General features: G+C 40.5%; 1 protein-coding gene and 1 long non-coding RNA gene across 4 annotated transcripts in view; one reads left to right on the top strand and one right to left on the bottom strand.

Annotated features, from left to right (window-relative positions):
- Window positions 1-7,016, bottom strand: part of GBE1 (1,4-alpha-glucan branching enzyme 1) — a 137,192-nt gene extending 130,176 nt beyond the window's left edge. For 2 of the 3 annotated variants that reach the window (XR_004417028.1, XM_033051807.1), the window contains exon 1: window positions 6,882-7,016. Coding sequence is in view for 2 of the 3 variants with exons in the window: in XM_033051807.1 (XP_032907698.1) it covers window positions 6,882-6,973 (92 nt within the window). In the remaining variant the exon portion in view is untranslated. Of the gene's footprint in view, window positions 1-6,112; window positions 6,532-6,881 lie in introns of those variants that run through there. The other variant, XM_033051809.2, reaches the window with a different exon arrangement.
- LOC116992324 lies at window positions 6,825-17,386 on the top strand. Its single transcript, XR_004417029.1, has 3 exons — window positions 6,825-6,913; window positions 15,745-15,874; window positions 17,241-17,386. It is a non-coding gene; the product is annotated as an uncharacterized LOC116992324 (long non-coding RNA).
- Window positions 17,387-18,857: the final 1,471 nt, after the last annotated feature.

The following is an 18,857-nucleotide window of genomic DNA, read 5'->3' as shown; positions in this document are numbered from 1 at the left end:
TTTCAACATGTTCACATAACAGAACTAATTGACCTGGGTTTTTTGACAGGTCCTCAGACATCTATTTTACCAAGGGCCTATACTAAATTTTAATTGCAAATAATGGCCCAGATAACATTTACTAATTGGGTGCTTCCAAGAGCAGCATCTTGGAGGCATATTCTTTGTAGAATCAACAGGACTCATCTCTAACAACTGGCCTTCAATTTCTAACATGAGGTGCTATAAGAACATCAAACTGTCAGATATTTGGGGAAGAGGTAGCCATATTCTAGGTAGAAACGATTTTTTTTGCTGAATGTTCTTTTTTCCAGAAGAAAACTTGTGCTTTAAACATTTTAAATACAAAGACCTGATCCTGTTGCACTAGACATTTTGCCTGAAGACATTATTTTCTTTTCAACTTGATGAATAACTGTATGAAACAAAGTTTTACAAAGTACAAAGCAAACGTAAGCGTGAGTGAGAGGTTTTAGATCTCTGACACTGCACAAGCCAAAAGGAGCTATCTTTTGTGGAAGGCAGAAAGTGAAGGAACAGGTAGCATTAGATATAGGGAGTAAATAAAAGGCAATAGGGAGCCTGAAAGAGAAGTGTCTACACATAAATATTGAAATTGAACAGGGAGAGAAAAGTATCTCCATGAGATACGATGTCAGTTTAAGATAGTCCTCCACAAGAATGCCTTCTTTACAGCTTTGAAGTGAAGAAACATGCATAAATACCTGAATATAAAGTATTCAGCAAGACAAAGCTTTTCCTCACTATTACAGTGAAACAATAATCAGATTCCTGGTCACGTAATAAATCGTTCTAGAATTCTAGGCAAATTCTCAGAGTCGATCCTACATGCTCAGATAAGTTGACACTACATAACAGAGCTTAGGGGGCCTCAATTAATTTTTTTCAGATAATACCAAGTTTTAATTTTCATACAGAGGCAACTGGTCTGCTAACAAAAAACAATACCTACAGAAATACCTTAATATTTCCCTGCCTTTTTATAAATCTGGCAGCTATTATCACAATTCCGATTTGAATCTTTTGATGAGGACTACACTACACACACTCACATACACTAGATGTACATTGGCCCAGGTAAGTACCTCCTCAAACACTTAAAAATTAGGGTCATCAGTGAGAGAGTCAACTATTCTTGTCACAGTTAGTAATCCAAATGCATGTGAGCTAGAGACTATGATAACGCAGAAAGACATTTTGCATTAAATTGGCAGGGTTCTACAATCAACAGAAGTCTACTGAACTTATGGGATGCCACCAAAACCAACAAAAATACAGCCATATATGACATTTAGTTCTATATACACTATTTAGTTCTGCCCACTCAATACAACATCTGTATGAGACAAAATGGAAAAGGAAAACCCAGTTTTTCTGATGATACATAATAGTTGTGTTAATTCTCTGACAGATCATACTCCAGTCCGTCTCCCCTTTCCATCTTCATCTAAAAACAGGATTCTAGCTTAGTCACCCTTCAACTGCCATTCCCAAACTTTCTAGACGCCAACAGGTGCCTTCCTACTCAGCCCTATCACACTCAACTTGACACCTCTTCATTTTCAATACCACAGTCAGGTACCCACTACTGTTCATCTTCAAAAAAGATTAAAAGAGACACAACCATAAAGCAGCATTAAGCTGACATTAAGGAGACAGAAAATGGGAGATGAAAATGGAAGAATGGCAAGTATTTCCTGTTTGTAAAAATGGAGGGATCTAAGAACACTACGAGAAAGCTATGAGCCAAGTGACAGGACATCTTGGTAATTGATACTGCTACAAAAGCCACTGAGTACATGTTCTCATCTGGACCAACTCACTTTATAAGGATTGGAACCCCTCTCTCTCAATTCATTCATACAGTCAAGCACTATCAACTGCATTTTATCTAGCTCAACACACCAATGTTTTTTTAAGACAAAGACTGAAGCTATGCATTGGTATTATTTTTCTTATTTCCTCTATAAATTGAACTATTCAAAAAAAGCTTTCACCAAAGACTACATAATCAGTAGGTTGCAGAGGTAGTTGCATGGTCTGGTAAAATATAATAAGCCATGCACATTGTTATAGCAGAAAATTCTAATAGGCAGCACTTTCTAATACCAGTTTGTAATTCCATAAAATGCAATTACACCACAGGCATTAATGGTTTTAATTGAACCAATTATGCTCTAAGAGGTAAAAGACTAACAATACATACTAAATTATACAAAGTCTTTAGTCTAAATAACACTTGAGACTTAACAAAATACTTGTGGGGAAACATCTTGCAGATGGTCAAACAATGTAGTACAGTGATACTCTACATAAACACCATCACTTGGGGTTTTTTTGTTTGTTTTTTAAGCAAACTCTTGTTTAGAGATCTGAATAATGTGTATTTGGGTCAAGGCTGAGCAGGTCACTATATAGACACTGATATCCCTTCATCCCAAAGATAATCCTTCCTTGTGTCAGGATCAAATTCAGGCATTCATCAAAAGAAAAAAAAAATACAGATTTCTATCTTCCCCATGAACACCATTTGCAACATGTCCAGGCATAAGAAAGTATTGAAAAGGGAATGTGACCAGTAATCTTTCTTCCTCCTTGTCACTCATTTAACTCTGTCAGTCCATCTTCCATGTTTAGGGCATTACTAGGTCCTACCATCATATTTTAGGCATTAGTTCTTTAGAGAAACCCTTTGCTCCTATCGAAGCACTCATCCAGTATTTCTCGAGGCTTTATGAAACAGAGGGAAAACAGTCAGTTGTCTAAAGCACAAAGTTACACTTTGCAAGAGGTTAAAGGAGACAGTCCTTGAAAGCAAGAGGAAAATTTTCAGAACTTGAGGCAACATCACGATTCATTTCATCTCGGATCTGGCAATTCTCAAGGTGAATCAGGATAATCATATTACACTGCAGAATCCAGTCTGATGTGACTAAAGCCTGTCTGTCCTTCAGCAAACCACTCCCACCGAGAGTAAGGAAAAACAAAAGAATGCACAAAGGTCTCAGCATTAGCTATGCTGCTGTGCAGACCTGGTTACTTGCTGAAGGAGCACAGCACTGGGCAGGAGAGGCAGATGTGAACCCCAGCAAGACAGGCATGCACTTGCTCAAGGCAGAAATGAGCAGGAACACACTACAGCCTCTCCAGAAAACAGCTTTTTGTACCTATGGCACACAGGTAGGGCCTGAGAGATGTGCAAAAACTAGTTTGAGGAGGCGTGGGTTGCCCATATACACTCAGTTTTAAGCTTTCTACAGGGACAAGTAGCTGTGAGTGTCTAAAGAAAAGAATGAGTCAGAATACACTCCTGGGGAACCGCAAGGAAAACAGACTAGAAGCAACAAGGTTGCATCACAGTATCAAAAAAGAAATTTCCACAATTTGAGTAGCCAAACACAGGGAGAGGCTGACCAAGGAGGCTCAGGAAGCCCATCCTGAGACACCCAGCCCAACCCAAGAAGGTCCTGAGCAGCCCAATCCAACATCAGAAATGGTCAGTCTTTGGGAATAACCAAGGCACCTGTGCAGTCCCTGACAGTCAAGGATACACAGCTACAAAGTTCTCTTCAAACAATCACCTGGCCATGCTAATACAGTGTCACAGATAAGAGAGCAGATAGACTCAAGCCCAAAGGGCAACTCAGCAACTTGCTGGGGCCACTGCCAAGATTAGGCTCCAAGTTTTTTTATTTCCCAACACTTCTACAAAAGAACTTTTACTGACCAAGATAAAGGGAGGACTATTTCACACCATACTGCACAAGGCATAATACAAGTAAGGATCTTCACCAACAAATGTTTAAAAGCTTTGTTTCTCAAGCATCCTTAATCTCTGTCAAAAGCCCCAATTTTTATTTCTTTAGGCAATACACGGTATGATAACTATAAGATATAAAATTTCCATCACTCCATGATGATTTGGTTTAATATTAAGGTCAATATCATTGCAAACTCTAAGAAGAGATTCAGACTACTAAAAGAAATGCATCCATATATATTGTATTTGATCAAGTCACCTTCACTTCTGTTTTTTCACAAAGCTTTCTAATCCAAGCAAGTAAAATACTTCCAGAGCTACAGCGTGCCAGCCACTAGATCTGCTTCCCATTGCCTTTATCAGGAAAAACTCGACCTTCTGAACCGAGAGACTACATGTACTTTTGTTGTCTGAAGTATTCAAATGGGGAAAAAAAAGTCACTGGGCAGGGGTATCCAGAGTAAAATTAGAGAAAGTCAGTGAACAGTACAGAAGGAATAATGAACAGACTGTCACTGGCTCAGCAGTTGAGTAGTATCATTTCTACTTAGTTTTCCACTCTACAAAACTAAATTCATTGCTAATATAATCCTCCTGTCCTGCCTATGATGAGGCCATGGCAAGCAGCTGACAAACAATCAACTCTTAAAACAAAGATTTGCTTAATAGCACATATTTCTGTCAACTTCATCACAGCCTTTTCCTGCACAACCTATGATGTAGGAAACCAGATCCACTGAGTTATTAAATAAGTCCCACACCACAGTCCTGGGTCATACAACCACCAGTTAAATGCATCAGGATCCTTCAGCCTGGAACAAAGATCACGTAGTTCCACACTGCTGAGGATTTCTGACACAGTGCACACAGTTGTGCAGGGCTGCCCACTGCCTCCCCCAGCAAAGAAACTGGACACAAAGTAAGCAAATCCCATATACTGAAAGCCCTGAGAATTGCTTCTTCACACAAACAGCAATTAGGCTGCAAAACTCCTTTCTCTTGGGTACTCTTGATAAAACACACCTGAACCTATTAAACACAGACTGAATCGTAATTCACAGAAACCACCCTGGCACTCTCCACATACACAGGATGGGCTGCTTCTTTGGGCTTGGAATAACTCACCCAGTTTATCACAGATTGCCACCAAAGTTTTGCTTCATTCTTTTAAATTCATTAATGGGATACATGCTTCCAGAGTAATTCTATGGAAAGCGACCAATGAAAGTTTCAGGAGCCAGAAAGTGACAAGAAAGAGACAGGACCATGTGAAGCTCTGTGCTCCAGATGCACAAACCTCAGAAATGCACTGAAGTTTTGCAAACTCACTGTATTCAGCAAGCCATGCTGTCCTCAGAAATACAAACAGCACTATCCACAATACGAGTGTTTTGATGGCAGGCACATTTGGAAAACCTAAATGCTTTTATGAATACCTTTATTTAAGAACCAGATCTGCCCTTTATTAATTCCTACACCCTGGCTCCCTAGTGAAAAAATTAGATGTTTTACAGCACTGCATGCATGACCAGGAGCTTGCCAGGAACCACTGTAGTAAACTCTCAGTTGTTCTATCATTAAGAGATTAATTTGAGAAAAAGCTCTGCAAGTCAGCCTAATAGTTTACTCAATCCTTAATCCTATTTTACAAGATCTAGATTTACCACTATTCATTACCAGAACCCAACAGGACACCTAGTAATGTTAAATACATAGACATTAGGAATAGAAAAAAAAAATGAAATACTCTTAAAAAATATTAAATTAAATTCTTACATCCCTCACACACAGTGACTTTTCCAGACTTCTAGAACACAGGGCATTGGTCAGTACTACAATTATTTTGATTGCCAGAGGACCACTGGTGAAACACAACATAAATGTGCAACATAAAAGCTCCCAGCGGCTGTGTTCAATCGGCGGGTGAGGTTTCAGCAGCTTTTCCAGGCCAGCAGCCTGGCTCTGCGGGATGCAGGCCTCCTCTTGCCCAGGCTGCTATTGCAGGCTCTCACCCAGGCCCTGGACAGAGTTGGTGTCACAGCTCCCAGCGAGAGGCACAAAAAAAGGGATGCTCAGACCGGCAACCTGGCACCAACCTAGCGCACATTCTGCTACTTCATGCATGGCAGGTCTGCCGAACAGCTGAGCTGGCGGTTCAGGGACACCTCAAAACATGCGCCCGCAGGAAAATTCTCCAGAAAGACGAGATTTGGGAGCAGTTTATTTACAGATTATTGCAGCTAAACGCTTTTTTTAGTGATAATAGCTCAGCGCATCACTCTCACGTCCTGACTGCATCTCTGGGATCCCCAACACAGGAAGGGCACTGACCTTTTGGAACGAGTCCAGAGGAGGCCACCAAGCTGATGAAGCATTTCTCCAATGAGGAAAGGCTGAGAGAATTGGAATTGTGCAGCCAGTGAAAGAGATGGCTTAGGGGTGACCTAATGGCAGCCTTACAGTACCTGAAGGGAACTTACAGGAAAGATGGGCTAGATGACTTTCATGTAGTGACAGTTCAAGGGGAAACAGGTTCACACTAGGAGTAGGTTTACATTAGATATTCGGAAAAAATTCTTTATTGTAAAGGTGGCGATGCACTGGAACAGGATAGCCAGTGAAGTTGTGCTTGTGCCTTCCCTGCAAGTGTCCAAAGCCAGGTTGGATTCAGCTCTAAGCAAACTGAACAAGTGCGGGGTGTCCCCGCCCACGGCAGGAACCAGGCGATCTTGCAGGTCCCTTCCAACCCCAACCCTTCTACGATGCCGTGACTCTCGCAAGCCGTCCCCGGCTGCGCCCCACGGCCCGGCCGCCCTGCCGGGAGGGCCCCGGGGGCAGCGCTGCCGCCCGAGGCGCCGCAGAGCCCGGGGGGTGCCGGCTCCGGACGGGCCGGCAGGACAGGCCTCCCCGCATGGCCCCGGCCCGGCAGGCCTCACCGAGCCCCGGCCGCGGCTCCGCCCGCGCTGGCGGCGCCTCCGCCGGAAAGGAAGCGGAGCCGCCCCGGCCGAGGGGAGGGGAGAGCGGCGCGGGGGAGGGGACACGGCCCAGCCCCGGCGCCCCCGCAGGCGGGCGGGCGGGCGGCAGCTCCGCGCGGCGGTACCTGCGCTGGAAGTCGGTCCGGAAGGGCGCCAGGTAAGGGTCCCGCTCCAGCAGCTGCTGCAGCCTCGGCGGCTCCGTGCTGGCGGCGGCCATGTCGCCGCCGCGGGCTCCGCTTGATCCGCGCCGCCGCTAAATACAGCGGGGAGGGGGCCGGGCGGGCGGCCGGGCGCCCCTGCCTCTCCCCGCCCACCGCCCGGGGCCGCCTCCGCCGCCTCTCCCCGCCCGCGGTGCGGCGGGGCCGGGGCGCCGGGCTGCGGGAGGGGAGCCGGGGGTGCCCGGCACGGCCTCCCCGCGGTGATGGGCCCGGCCCGGTATCCCCGGCTCGCTGCCCGCGGGCAGCTCCGCTCTCGGTCTCCGAACGGCGTGCGGTGATGGCAGAGGCAATTAAAAAAAAACTTGCGGCAAAACAATAAGCATTGCGGGAGTCGAGCCGCCCGGCAGGAGGGGGATGTCTGCCTGTCGTGGCTCGGCGGTACCCCAGTTTGTTTTCTTAGTGGCTCTTTGATGTCTTTTTCAGCGTGTCAGCTGCCGGGTTGAACTCTGTTCCCACACACATAAAGCCCACTGCACGTCCCAGCCAACATTAACTCCCCCCAAAGCAGATTTGGCATCATCCTGAGTGCTGGAATAAAATTCTCCACTGTTTGATAGGGTGCTGGCGTGCTCACAGACAGCTCAGCAAAATAAGATTCTGGGGACATCCATGAGTTGTCATAAACACCGTCTCTGTACAGCAGAACGTTGCTTTATCAGACACATAAATTCCAAACGTGGTAAGATTAGTTCAGCTGATCCTGGTGCAGCTCGAAATGCTGAATAGCACAGGTAGATTGCTGTGGAAGTTTTTGAGCTAATATCAACATGTCTCGGTTTTGGATAGGCCACCAAATATCCAAGGCAACTAATCACAGCCTGACCATGCCTCTAGGCCAGCATTGAGCACTTTTATTTAAGGTCCAGCAATTTTGCTTTGTTTTGATATGTAGTGAGAAAGTTTATTTAGAGGCCTCTTTTGAATGCTTTTCAGCCACAGTTTATAAACTTGTCAGTGTCTAGATACCTTAACTGGTTCCCACAGCCATCTCCAAAATTGTTGTCCTCAGTTTGAGACTCATCCCCCCTATCTTGGCTTCCTCTGAATTGAAGTGCTGTTTCTCCTTCCTGTCTGCCAGATGACTAACAGCACCGTGTGTGATGAACACTAACAGCTCATTTATTACTTCTCCCAAAACTGGCTACAGTGAAAGTTTCCGTAATGATTTGTTTCATCAACAGTGCATGTACACTTAACTACATTGTATTTCCTTCCTTGTAGCAGTTTCTAACCACACAGGCAAAAGTCCAAGTACCTTTGTTCTTTTTCTCCTTATGGAGTGCAACAAATATTCTGTCCAAAGACTGTAGGGCTGTAGTCAGACTGTTTGCTAGAGCAGTTGCCCTAATAGAAGGCCCAAGGAGTTTTGGTTTAGTTATTGAAAGAAGCAGCATCTATGCTGTAGCAGAACTACTCATCATACCCTGCTCTGATAGATCAAGATTTCCTTTTTTCACAGTGGCCACAATTTCTTCAGTCACTGGAGACTGAAAAACGGTTTTTGAAACTACCCAGGCTTCTCAAGACTTTCTGTGGTGCAGTGATTTCGGTGCCTGTGCTCAACTAACATTTAACAATTCTTACTATCTTATTTTTGCTTCTTTCCTCACACTGTGTGCATCGTATTCTTCTGGAAATGGGTCACCCAGACTGTCACACTTAACTAGCCTGGTCAATCAAAAGGGGAAGAGAAATTCCAGCTTATTATCACGAGCCAGGAAATTGAGTTTTTTACAATAGCTGCATGTTCCATATGCTGCTGCTTTGGGGCTTGCAGGTGTTTGGCACTGGAGAGGGCACCTGCTGTTTGAATTGGGGTAGCAAAGCAATTCCTATAGCTTGTGATGCATGAGCATTGGAAACAGGAGCTTCAGTCCTAGCACAGTTTCTTTGGCTTTATTCATTGTCAGGAAGCCCAAGCAAGTTCACAGCGTTGTTACTAGCTTTTCAGCATAAACACAAGATAAATGAGCATTAGCAATTTGTTTAGGAGTGTAGCTGTGACTTGCACCTCCCTGGAGACAGGGATCCCTTCGTAACATTCATTTTAAGTAGAAATGACACAGCATCCAGCCTCATACATAAGAAACCATGAACTTGAGGAAGTTAAATTCTGCAGCTAGCCCCTGTCCTTAAAGCCCCAATGATATATTTAACACTCTGAAACAGGATTTTAATGAGCATGCTATTTGTATCTACTCATGTTTCATTTTACAACTTGGGCATGATTTTATCTGCCTGCTTTGTCACAAGTAACTGCAAGATACTATGGCATATGTTATTTTGATCATTGATTACACCATGATCCTGGTGTTCCCGCCACGAGCCGAGGCTGGCTCTTAGGACCCTGCCATTTAATCCCCTACCTGGAGGCAAAACTGGCAGTTCAGACAATGAATATTGTCCCAACAGCTGAATGTGTCTTTGTGCATTTGTCAGGGATGGATACAAAACTGCCAGCTGCTGCTGCCGGTAGAAACAGAAAGAGGAGGACTTTTGGGAATAACTGCTCTTTCATGGGGACAGCAGTGGATCGTATTAGAATGGTGTCTAAGGTGTGTAGCACCCTGTTACCAGTGAGGCTGGAGTATATCAATTACTCCAAAGTAGTCTTTCAAAGGATGTTCATGCTTAAATTACATATATATTATAAAATTTTGCAGTGGTACTGAGCAGTAACTATAGTTAAATTTATAAAATAGATTTAGATAGGGGTTTTTTTAATATGCAAATTTCAAAGGTAAACTAAAATTTTGAAGAGAAAAATGGCTACTCCTGTCATGCAGCACCTCCATTTTGATTCACTAATATATTGCACTTACTTTGCAAAAGATGACAGACATGATAGACTGTAGGAACTAATTCAGGAAGAAAACTTTTTCTTCACTAAGGCACTGGTTCAGAGTCTCCCTCATCAATAGTTTATTTTCTTATTTTAGCCAGAATGGATCTGTGAGGTCTCTGGCCTTGACTGGCTCTTACAGAGCAAATTCCTGAGCTCCAGGTTCTTCTAAACCTAGTGGCTTAGAGCAGGCCTGGGCTGTGAACCTGGTCTGGCTCTGTAAGATGCTTCAGTCCTGTCCGAGTTGTCTTTGGGGTCTAGGCTTCTGCTCTGCAACTAATACAGAGACTGCCCAATCCCAGTTTAACCTGTCTGAGAAGAGAGGGCAGGTACCAAAGGCAGCAGGACATTTTTTAAACCCTGTTCCGAGAACATGTAAGAGTTGCTGATCTCTCAAAGTCACAGGGCAAATCCTTTGTATGGTTCAGTTGAACACTTAAAGGCTATATCAAGACTTGCTATCATTTTAGTCTGGGCAGAACTCCTCCCAACTTCTTTTCCTGAAAGTCTTTTCACATCTAGGTATGGTCGGCCCACTGTGCTTGTTTTAATGTGGGGAGATGTATTTTTTATTGCCATTGCACTGACCCATCACTTAAAGATAAGAGATAGTCCATGAGCAAGAACTGTGACTTGTGCCTGCACTGGATCTCATAATGCAAACTACCAAGAAAAGGTGTTCCTGTGGACAGAGACAGCTGTTCAAAAAGATTTGTGCTTCGGTATTCCAGAAGATTGGATTCTTGAAGGCTCCCCTATCCTTCACAGATATTTCAGATGCCTGAGCATGTTACAGTACTTATTGCATCCTCCCACTTTTGGACTGGTTTCTTCACATTTAGTACCTAATGCAAAGTGGAGTTCAAAGTTTGAATGAAAATTAGCATATTCTGGCACATTGGCCAGCCAGTCTTCCCCATGTTATTTGTTCAAGGATCCATAAGAAATTAACTGCACAGTTGTCATCCAGATCCAGATCCAAAGCAAATGCTCCCTTAAAAAATAACTACCCTCTATCTCAGTATCTTTCCAGAGAGGTCAAACATCGGGCATGGAGCTGTAGATCTTCGCGGGGTGGTTGTAGTAGGTGACCTTTAAAGGTCCCTTCCAACACAAGCTATTCTATGATCCCATGACACTTATCCCTATCTTTGGATTGACTAAGGTGAGACACATAGGAGAAAGGAAACGGTCAGTGTTGCACAGCTGCTGCCAAACATCACATCATTGTTCCATAATTAAAACTGTACTACATCAAGGATTCAACTGTTTGATTGCATATGAAGAACAAAGCATATATCCTTGAAAATTGCAGCAAACATTCCAAGTATCTGTTGGTATATCTATTAGTTTAGAGGTTTCAGAATTTTAAGTTTGTGGTTTATAAGAAATATAGGGTGTTGATACTGTCTTTTAAGGAATCACCTTCGCCCTGTCATGGTTTCAGGAGCTTTATATAACAACACATCTTCAAAGATAAAACAAATACACAATCTGAAACACTAAAGAATCAGTTTCAGGGTTTTAAGATTACAGTTAGCACAGTTGATGGGAATGTCATTTCCTCTTGCCATTCAGAGCAAAATAAAAACACATCCCAACAACCTGAAAGTCCTAAATAATGAGTGCTTCTTGCTTTCACAATACTGCAGTGTGATTATGCTTTGGTGTCCTTATTTTGTATAATAGAATATAAAAAAATGTAAATATCCTTCAAAGTTGTTTACACATTAATCAAGACACTTCAAAGTGTGATACCAATTTTAAAACATCCACAGATGTAGAACAATATCTGTTGTGAAAATGTCTATGAGTCTTACTAAAAAATCAAGTAAGAATTTGTGAAACAGTTCACAGATACAAAACACAAATAAAACCTTCAGGAATTTCATCATGTTTTTGGATATTTTGGATACTCTGTCGGTAGTCTGCCTTCTATATTTCTCAAAAGTAATTACTGCCAATAGTAACAACTTTCTACAACTTACTGCAATTTCCTGGTGTTTATGCATTGGAGGAAGAACATAAAACATTCTGGACTCTCTCCTTAATGCCATACCACAATACAGTGTATCTGTCACCTCTGTTTTACCAATGTGTGTTTATCTCTAACACTTAGAAAATAAGTAGCTTGAGCTCTCTGGGATTGTTGCCCCAGAGGAACATTCTTGCTGTTATTGCAGTGGCTCCTGTAACAATGTATTACTATTAAACAAGCAGCTTATTAACACTTGCCAAATACTGTATTCCTTATATTCAATACACTTAGAAGTGAGAATTAAACCCCACAGTATCAGCAGCAATTTTGCTTTTGTGCTGTTCATTGTCAGATCTTTCCTAAAATCCCTGAGGAATGATCTTACCTTGGGCATTTCTTGGTTGCAAAGTCCCACTTTCCTCCCTGAAACACCACAGGCATTTGGACTGCCTGGCCTTTTACTCAGAACAGAAAGTGAGGTTGCCAGATAATCGTTCAGAGGGTAACACATCTAATCCTTTGGGAGGTCAAGTATGGTGAGAAGAAAGGAGGAGATGCACACTGCTAATGCTCTGACAGCTCTGTCAATATAAATTCATTAGTATGTATAGAACTATTTTAGTTTTCAAAAAGCAGAATGGTACCTCAGTTGTATTCATGAATTAGAGTCTATCCTGAGTTCACCACAGGAAAAGCAGATGAATATGGTGCAAACTGTGTGTGAAATACAAGAACTTTTGGAAGTCCAAAATGCTTTCCACAGACAGCCTTTTAGATCTTGTCGGTATTGTTCTGGTTTACTTTTTAATGGCATTTGACGCAATTGATTCTCAGGTGTGACCAACAGTGTGTTGAATGAACAGAAAGATGGGGCAGGGACCAGATCCTTAGTGCCACACTCAAAATTTTGTGTAGTTAGAAGAAAACACCAAATACAGAACTGAGAACTTGTTAGTCCAATGAGTATTTTAACACTATCATTTTTCAAAATATTGGATAATTTTGGGAAAAAAACAAAAACAAACAAAACCTAACACCCACATATGTATATACATACATATATATATATATATATATATGCAATGCATACTTGTTATACAGAAAATGCTTTAGCACACAGAAGGGTCTGAGAGTATAATTATGTATCTTTTGTCTTAGAATGTTCCCAGTACCATAACTGAAGGTACAGCCTTGATAATCCCAGTGACACAGAGCTACACCTACAGGTGTGCAATCCGTTGCCATAGGTGATTGTATTGTATGCAACACAATTTTCCATAGAAAATTTTATATGCCTTGGTGATTCACCTTTCCTTCTTAGCATGCTCAAAACTCTACATTTCTATAAATACAGAAATCTTCATCCAAGACAAATATATACATAGAAATTCTTGTTGGGAACATCAGTATTCATGGATTAGGAAGAACTAATCTGTCTTCGCATGGGTTTTTTTTCTTGTTTAAAGATAAATCCTTTAGGTTGGATCCTTTTTTTCTTACTAGAAAGGTTTATATCATGCTCATTTTCAAAATCAGCCATGGCATTTCAGTTAAAAGTGGTATGACTTTCATTTTTTCTCTATGTATGCACCTTAACAAAAATTCTGCAGTAAAGAAAACTAAGTGATGCACAGCCTCCAGTATGAGTACATTTGCAAGGGATTGCTTAAACTATATTATCTGTGGGAGATAAAAGGAGCAAATACAATTAATACTTACCTTAGTTACCCAGGCACCCAGCGCCTCCTTCAGTATTAGTTTCTGAGGATATACAAGATTATTAGCTGCATTTCTGTTTCCTGAATATTTTATGTTGAAGTACATATTAATAAAACAACTACTTCATTACTACTTAGTATGAAAATTTACTTCATATTATTAGATAAGTTATTTTAGATAACAGTTTTTTGCAAAAAACAACTAAATATTTCTATATTAATCCAAATAGCAATTTCACTGGTAATATATTAATTACAATCACGTATTATATGGGTAAATTTTGGTTTTTCAAGTTAATGCAGTCCCAGATCTCTTAGAATAGTTTAAGATCTGATGGCTCTCAGTTTCAAACACCCTTCCTTTCTGATGGCTCTGAGCTTTCTGTTTATCTCTCAAAATTCTCTCTGGATGCTGTATTCCATTACCTAATCCTACTCAAAAAATGGTTAATGTTGGTGCCCAGTCTCATTTTACCTTTAGCAGCCACTCAGTGCAGGTTTCCTCATGGTTGTGCCATCAGCCCCTGCAGCAGGGCATCACTACACATCAGCAGTCACCCTGCTCACAGCAGTTCTGATTTTTCCTGTTTGAATATGCAGCTTTTTGTTTCTTTCTGCGTCATGTTATCTTTTCAGGCAACATCCAGGCTCTTTATATTCCGCTTGTCCTATAGTTCCACCAGGAAGGCAGGCTAGCCCAAGTGGGGAGGTTCACCCTGATGTCTATAATGAAGGAGCATAAGCAGTAGTTGCCTTTTTCTTTATGCCAGTCTTCGGTTAATGATCTGCTGGTTCCAGGATCACTTCCCCAGTTTTTTTATGTTGTTTCCATGTGTGTTTGTTCTAGGTCTATTTCCTTACTACACTATTTCTTACCATTGCATATGTGCATGGACTGCTTTCCTGGCCTCTTTTCATTTTGTCACGCCCCTTTTGTCGCTTTTACCAGAGAAGAATATGAGAGTGAATGCTGACAAAAAGAGCAGTTTTCATAGCAGGAGTCATGCACTCTGATAGACTTTTACTTTTTCTTGCTTGCTATTATTAAGTGTCCCCTAGATCTCTTCTTCCTCCAATGGTTGCCTGCTCTTTCTGTACTGTTCCAGTGTCTACAGGCCCTAAAACTAAATAAATTTCTGTGTCTAGGACATCCACTGCAGGTCTTAAAATACACCCTGGTCATAATTCAAGGCTTGCCTGTCTACCACATAACCTTTGAACAGAGACTGACAGATTTTTCTGGTCCTGATATATCTCTGCTTTCTTTTGGCTTGTGATCCATTCCCAGATGATACAATCTTTCAAATTCTGTGTATCTTTTTCAAGCTTTTACAGTGTTACACATCCACTCGCACAGGCAGTTGATACTGCAGAAACAGCTGGTTTGCAGTGGTCTGCATCTTTAAGGCTTAGTCCCTGCTGAATGTGCCATTCCCTCAGCCCAGCAATTTCTTCTGCAAAAGGAAAGGAAGATAGGTATTTCTAGGAGCAGAGTGAACATGTATAGTAAGAGGTTGGATTTGGTTTTCTCCTTCCTTGATTCCCATGTCAGTCTACCTGATTTTGTCCTTTGCAGGTAAAGCTGGAATAAAATCAGTCTGTACTTAGCTGGGTCATTAGAATGGGACAGAGACAGAGATCTCTGATCACACAGGACAATGATCAGAGGCTTTTAAAGCAAGTATAAGTTGCTTCCATTCACTATCCACCTATCATCAGCTTGCTCTGACTGCCATCTCTTTTCTCCACTTTCAGATTTTCAACATAGTTTCCCCATCCCTCACAAAACCTGCCACTTACCATGGCAAGGTTTGGCTGGAGTGAGTCACAGCCAGATCATAAATTAATGTAACTACTGTTTCTCTGCTTTCCTTGGATTCTTAGCAATCCCAAGGCACCTGAGTTGCCCAAAATTCTTTTTATGTAAATGAGATAATTGCCAGAAAACAAGACTGCACACCTGCTGCATTCATCCCCAATGTTCTGCGATGACTGTAGGCTTCCTCCTACAAAAGTTTTTTTCACAGGCTTGGTTGTTCAGCAACCCAACTAGGATTCACAGACAGGATTACCCATGTTATCCACTGGTTTATTACACTGAAAATCTTCTTTGCTACACCATATACACACTGCTAAGAATTTACTGTTAGCCCAGTACATATTCTAACAGTATAATTTATCTGATTAATGTAGAAAAGCCTCACTTTTCTGATGTTCTGGTCATCTTTCCAGTGTGCTTCTAAGTTCTGAGCTTGGCAGTCTTCCTGATGCAGACAAGAGATGCTTTATAAGTCATCACAAGAGGCCTTCACAAGAAGAACAGTGATGTTTATGTTGAGGGGTTCTAATTCCTCAGCTTTGAGTAAGTTTGCTTCTATTTTTAAACCTTACAACATCTGCTTCCCTTTTACTTATTCCCACCCAGTTTGGATATTGTGCAATATCTCTCCTCCTGGGCTCTCAGATTTCTACTATCCTCTGCAATTTTATTCCTCTTTCACTCAACCTTTTACTTTACTAAAATCAGTAGCTTCAGCAATATAAAACTGTAATTCCTTAGTGGAGAATCCAGAAGACAGGTTCGAGACAGGTTGATTTTTCAAAATCACAGTAGTTTTGCTGAAGTGCAGAGTCAGCAGAGCTATATAAAACTGGAGGTCATTGCATTGTTAAGTTCAAATTTGTCATTTAGCTTCTCAAGAAAAGCATCTGTAAATGGAAGACATCATGAATGTTTTTAGTGTTCAAAGGCCTGTTTTACAGCCTGCCAGCAATTCAGTAGTTTGTCAATATAGAATATAAAAAATTTAAGCCCAATGTTTCTTCTAATTTATTCTGCTTTTGTGGTATGTACTAAATTTACTAAATCCCAACAGATCTTATGAAAAACATTATATTGACTCATTGTGCACTAATCTTACATTAGCCAACTGTTGATAAATATGCTGTAGAAATACTTAAATATTCAAAATGCTATGTCCTGGTAAAAAATTAGAAATATTTTTATGTCTCCTTCTATTCCAGTTCTTTTTTGTCAAAGAATTTGAAATATGAAGAATTGTGGTGGGATAAATGAGAACACATGGACCTGTAGTTATTCTGAGTCTCTGGAACCCATCTGCCATTTCCTTTGTGCTATCACAGAAACTCATAACACAGTGTTCCAGGCAAAATTATCATTACAGATTTATATTGTTATAGGTGGTTATATATCTTATTACAGATATAATATATTGTTATGTATTATATACAATATAATATGATTTTATATACATTATTATATTTATATGTTGCTATAGATATATATTTTTGCTCTAATACCAACCTTCTAAAACATTAACATTTTTCCAACCAATGATACAGTTCACTGCCTTTGGTCAGTCAGGTTGATTGTAGTGAAGTAGTAGCCATAAAAGTACTCTCTAGTAAGAATATAAAGTAGGAATATTTTCAAAAGTCTTTCCTGTTTTACCCTGATTAAAACTTAGTCTCATAAAGCACACTGAGTCCTCTCCTGACATTTTTCTTGTTGTCATTATCTGGTTATTTTACTTTCTATGGGGTTAAGGAATTAACTTGTGCAAATAAAGAGATTTCTTCATTCATAAGATAATTGTCCATATTATTAGAATTATTTATTCTGTTTCCTCCTTCCTTAAAAGCTGCACACAGATAAATACTGAATTACTCTTAAAATTAATGAATTATCTGTTGCTTCTTGACCTAAGCACTCCTGCAGCTGTCTCCTCAGCAGCTCTGTGTTGTCATCTGATTGAACACATGCTCAAGGAACACTTACAAAGGGAGCTGAGTCATCCTCTAAATCTGGACCATCATCGTCTGAACACAAAACCTTCCTCTGCAGGACTTAAGGGCAAGTATTAACTGTGTCATTTTACATAGGATGTTTTAGCTTCTCTTACTTTGAATTACTTGTGTGTCTGACTGAAAGGCACATAATTTAGCTGAATCCACCAAAATTTTCTTTGTGTCATTTTGTTACATAGTGCCAAATACTTACTTATCTTCTTAGTTTTGTGTTCTATTTCCTTTTCTTTTAATTAATTGTCATTTGAAAATAGATTCACATCTTCATTGGATTGTTTTTTGTACATACATGTAATTTCTGTGAACTGTGGCTACTTTGCTGTCATTCAGGAACCTTAGAGTCTCAAGGAACATAACCTCCTGTATAATCAAATTGTTATTCCAGTTATTCATAACATTAAAAGACGATCACTGTGAATATCAATCTGACTTAAGTCATCTGATATACTTAGCATTTAAAAGGGCTGATGAATGAGGACATGTATTAGACACCCTATAAGTAAGGAAAAAGCAAGATTAACTGTTCATGTCTTATTCTTTTCTTAGCATTATAAAATATACACATTCTTTGCATTTTTTAATGGATGGACTTGTTTCCAGTCTTTTCTCTGTGTTTGCCAAAAATGTGTGCTCTGGTAGTTTGAAACCACTCTAGCACTACTACAAGTGATTAATAGTAGGATTTTTTCAGGTTTATGTCCAAGTTGCTAGGTTACTTACAGCTCTGAATAAGATTTACATGAAGACGTGTGAAGAGCTCTGTATCTGAGTTGTATTATATTGCTCAAAATAAAGCTTTTCAGCTGACTTCTTCAGTATAATTCTTTTCATGTTTCATGCTAGCTCTGTTTTTTATAAATACTGTCTTTATTAAATTTGTGATACCCCTAAGTAATACTTTTTGCTTTAGGTTTACTTTCTTGATTTATGTGCTAGCATGTCTATCTTATCCCTCTCTCTTGCCTTGTTCTTTTTTGACTTAACCTTGAATTTTTTCCCTTTGTTTTACAGTAAGTCATGTGGCATTGACATCCCTAAGAAATTTAAAGTTACACAGAAGAAAATGAAACAGCATATCGATGGATGAGATAGGCATGATGTTTTCTCCATTATGTCATTGCATGTTGACAAAGGGACAGCACTGTGAAATATGAGATGCAAGTGTCCTCAAAATATTACCCTGGTTTTGCAAGGAGTTACACAAGAAGCCATTCCTTTTCTGCAAAAGGATGGCTTGATTATTCATAACTGTTAAAACAAAAACCAACACTGCCAGCAACAGAAAAATAACTGTCATATGTTTCCTGGGTTTTTTTAATTTCCTTTCTATTCTGTAAGTATAGATATTCCTATTTATGAAAAAGAAAAGGCAAACTATTACCTCTTGTCTCTGTTCTTCATAAATGTAGACATGTTTTGAAAATTTAGCTTAAAACAGTCAAGTGTCTTGCCCTGTTTTCTTCATTTTTAGAATAAACTGAAGTATTTCAGCTTTGGTGTCTGTCCTGCTTCATGAT

Source organism: Catharus ustulatus, chromosome 2 (assembly GCF_009819885.2).
Source record: "Catharus ustulatus isolate bCatUst1 chromosome 2, bCatUst1.pri.v2, whole genome shotgun sequence".
In the NCBI taxonomy this organism is placed as follows: domain Eukaryota; kingdom Metazoa; phylum Chordata; class Aves; order Passeriformes; family Turdidae; genus Catharus; species Catharus ustulatus.
This window is presented reverse-complemented; position numbering and strand designations above follow the sequence as displayed.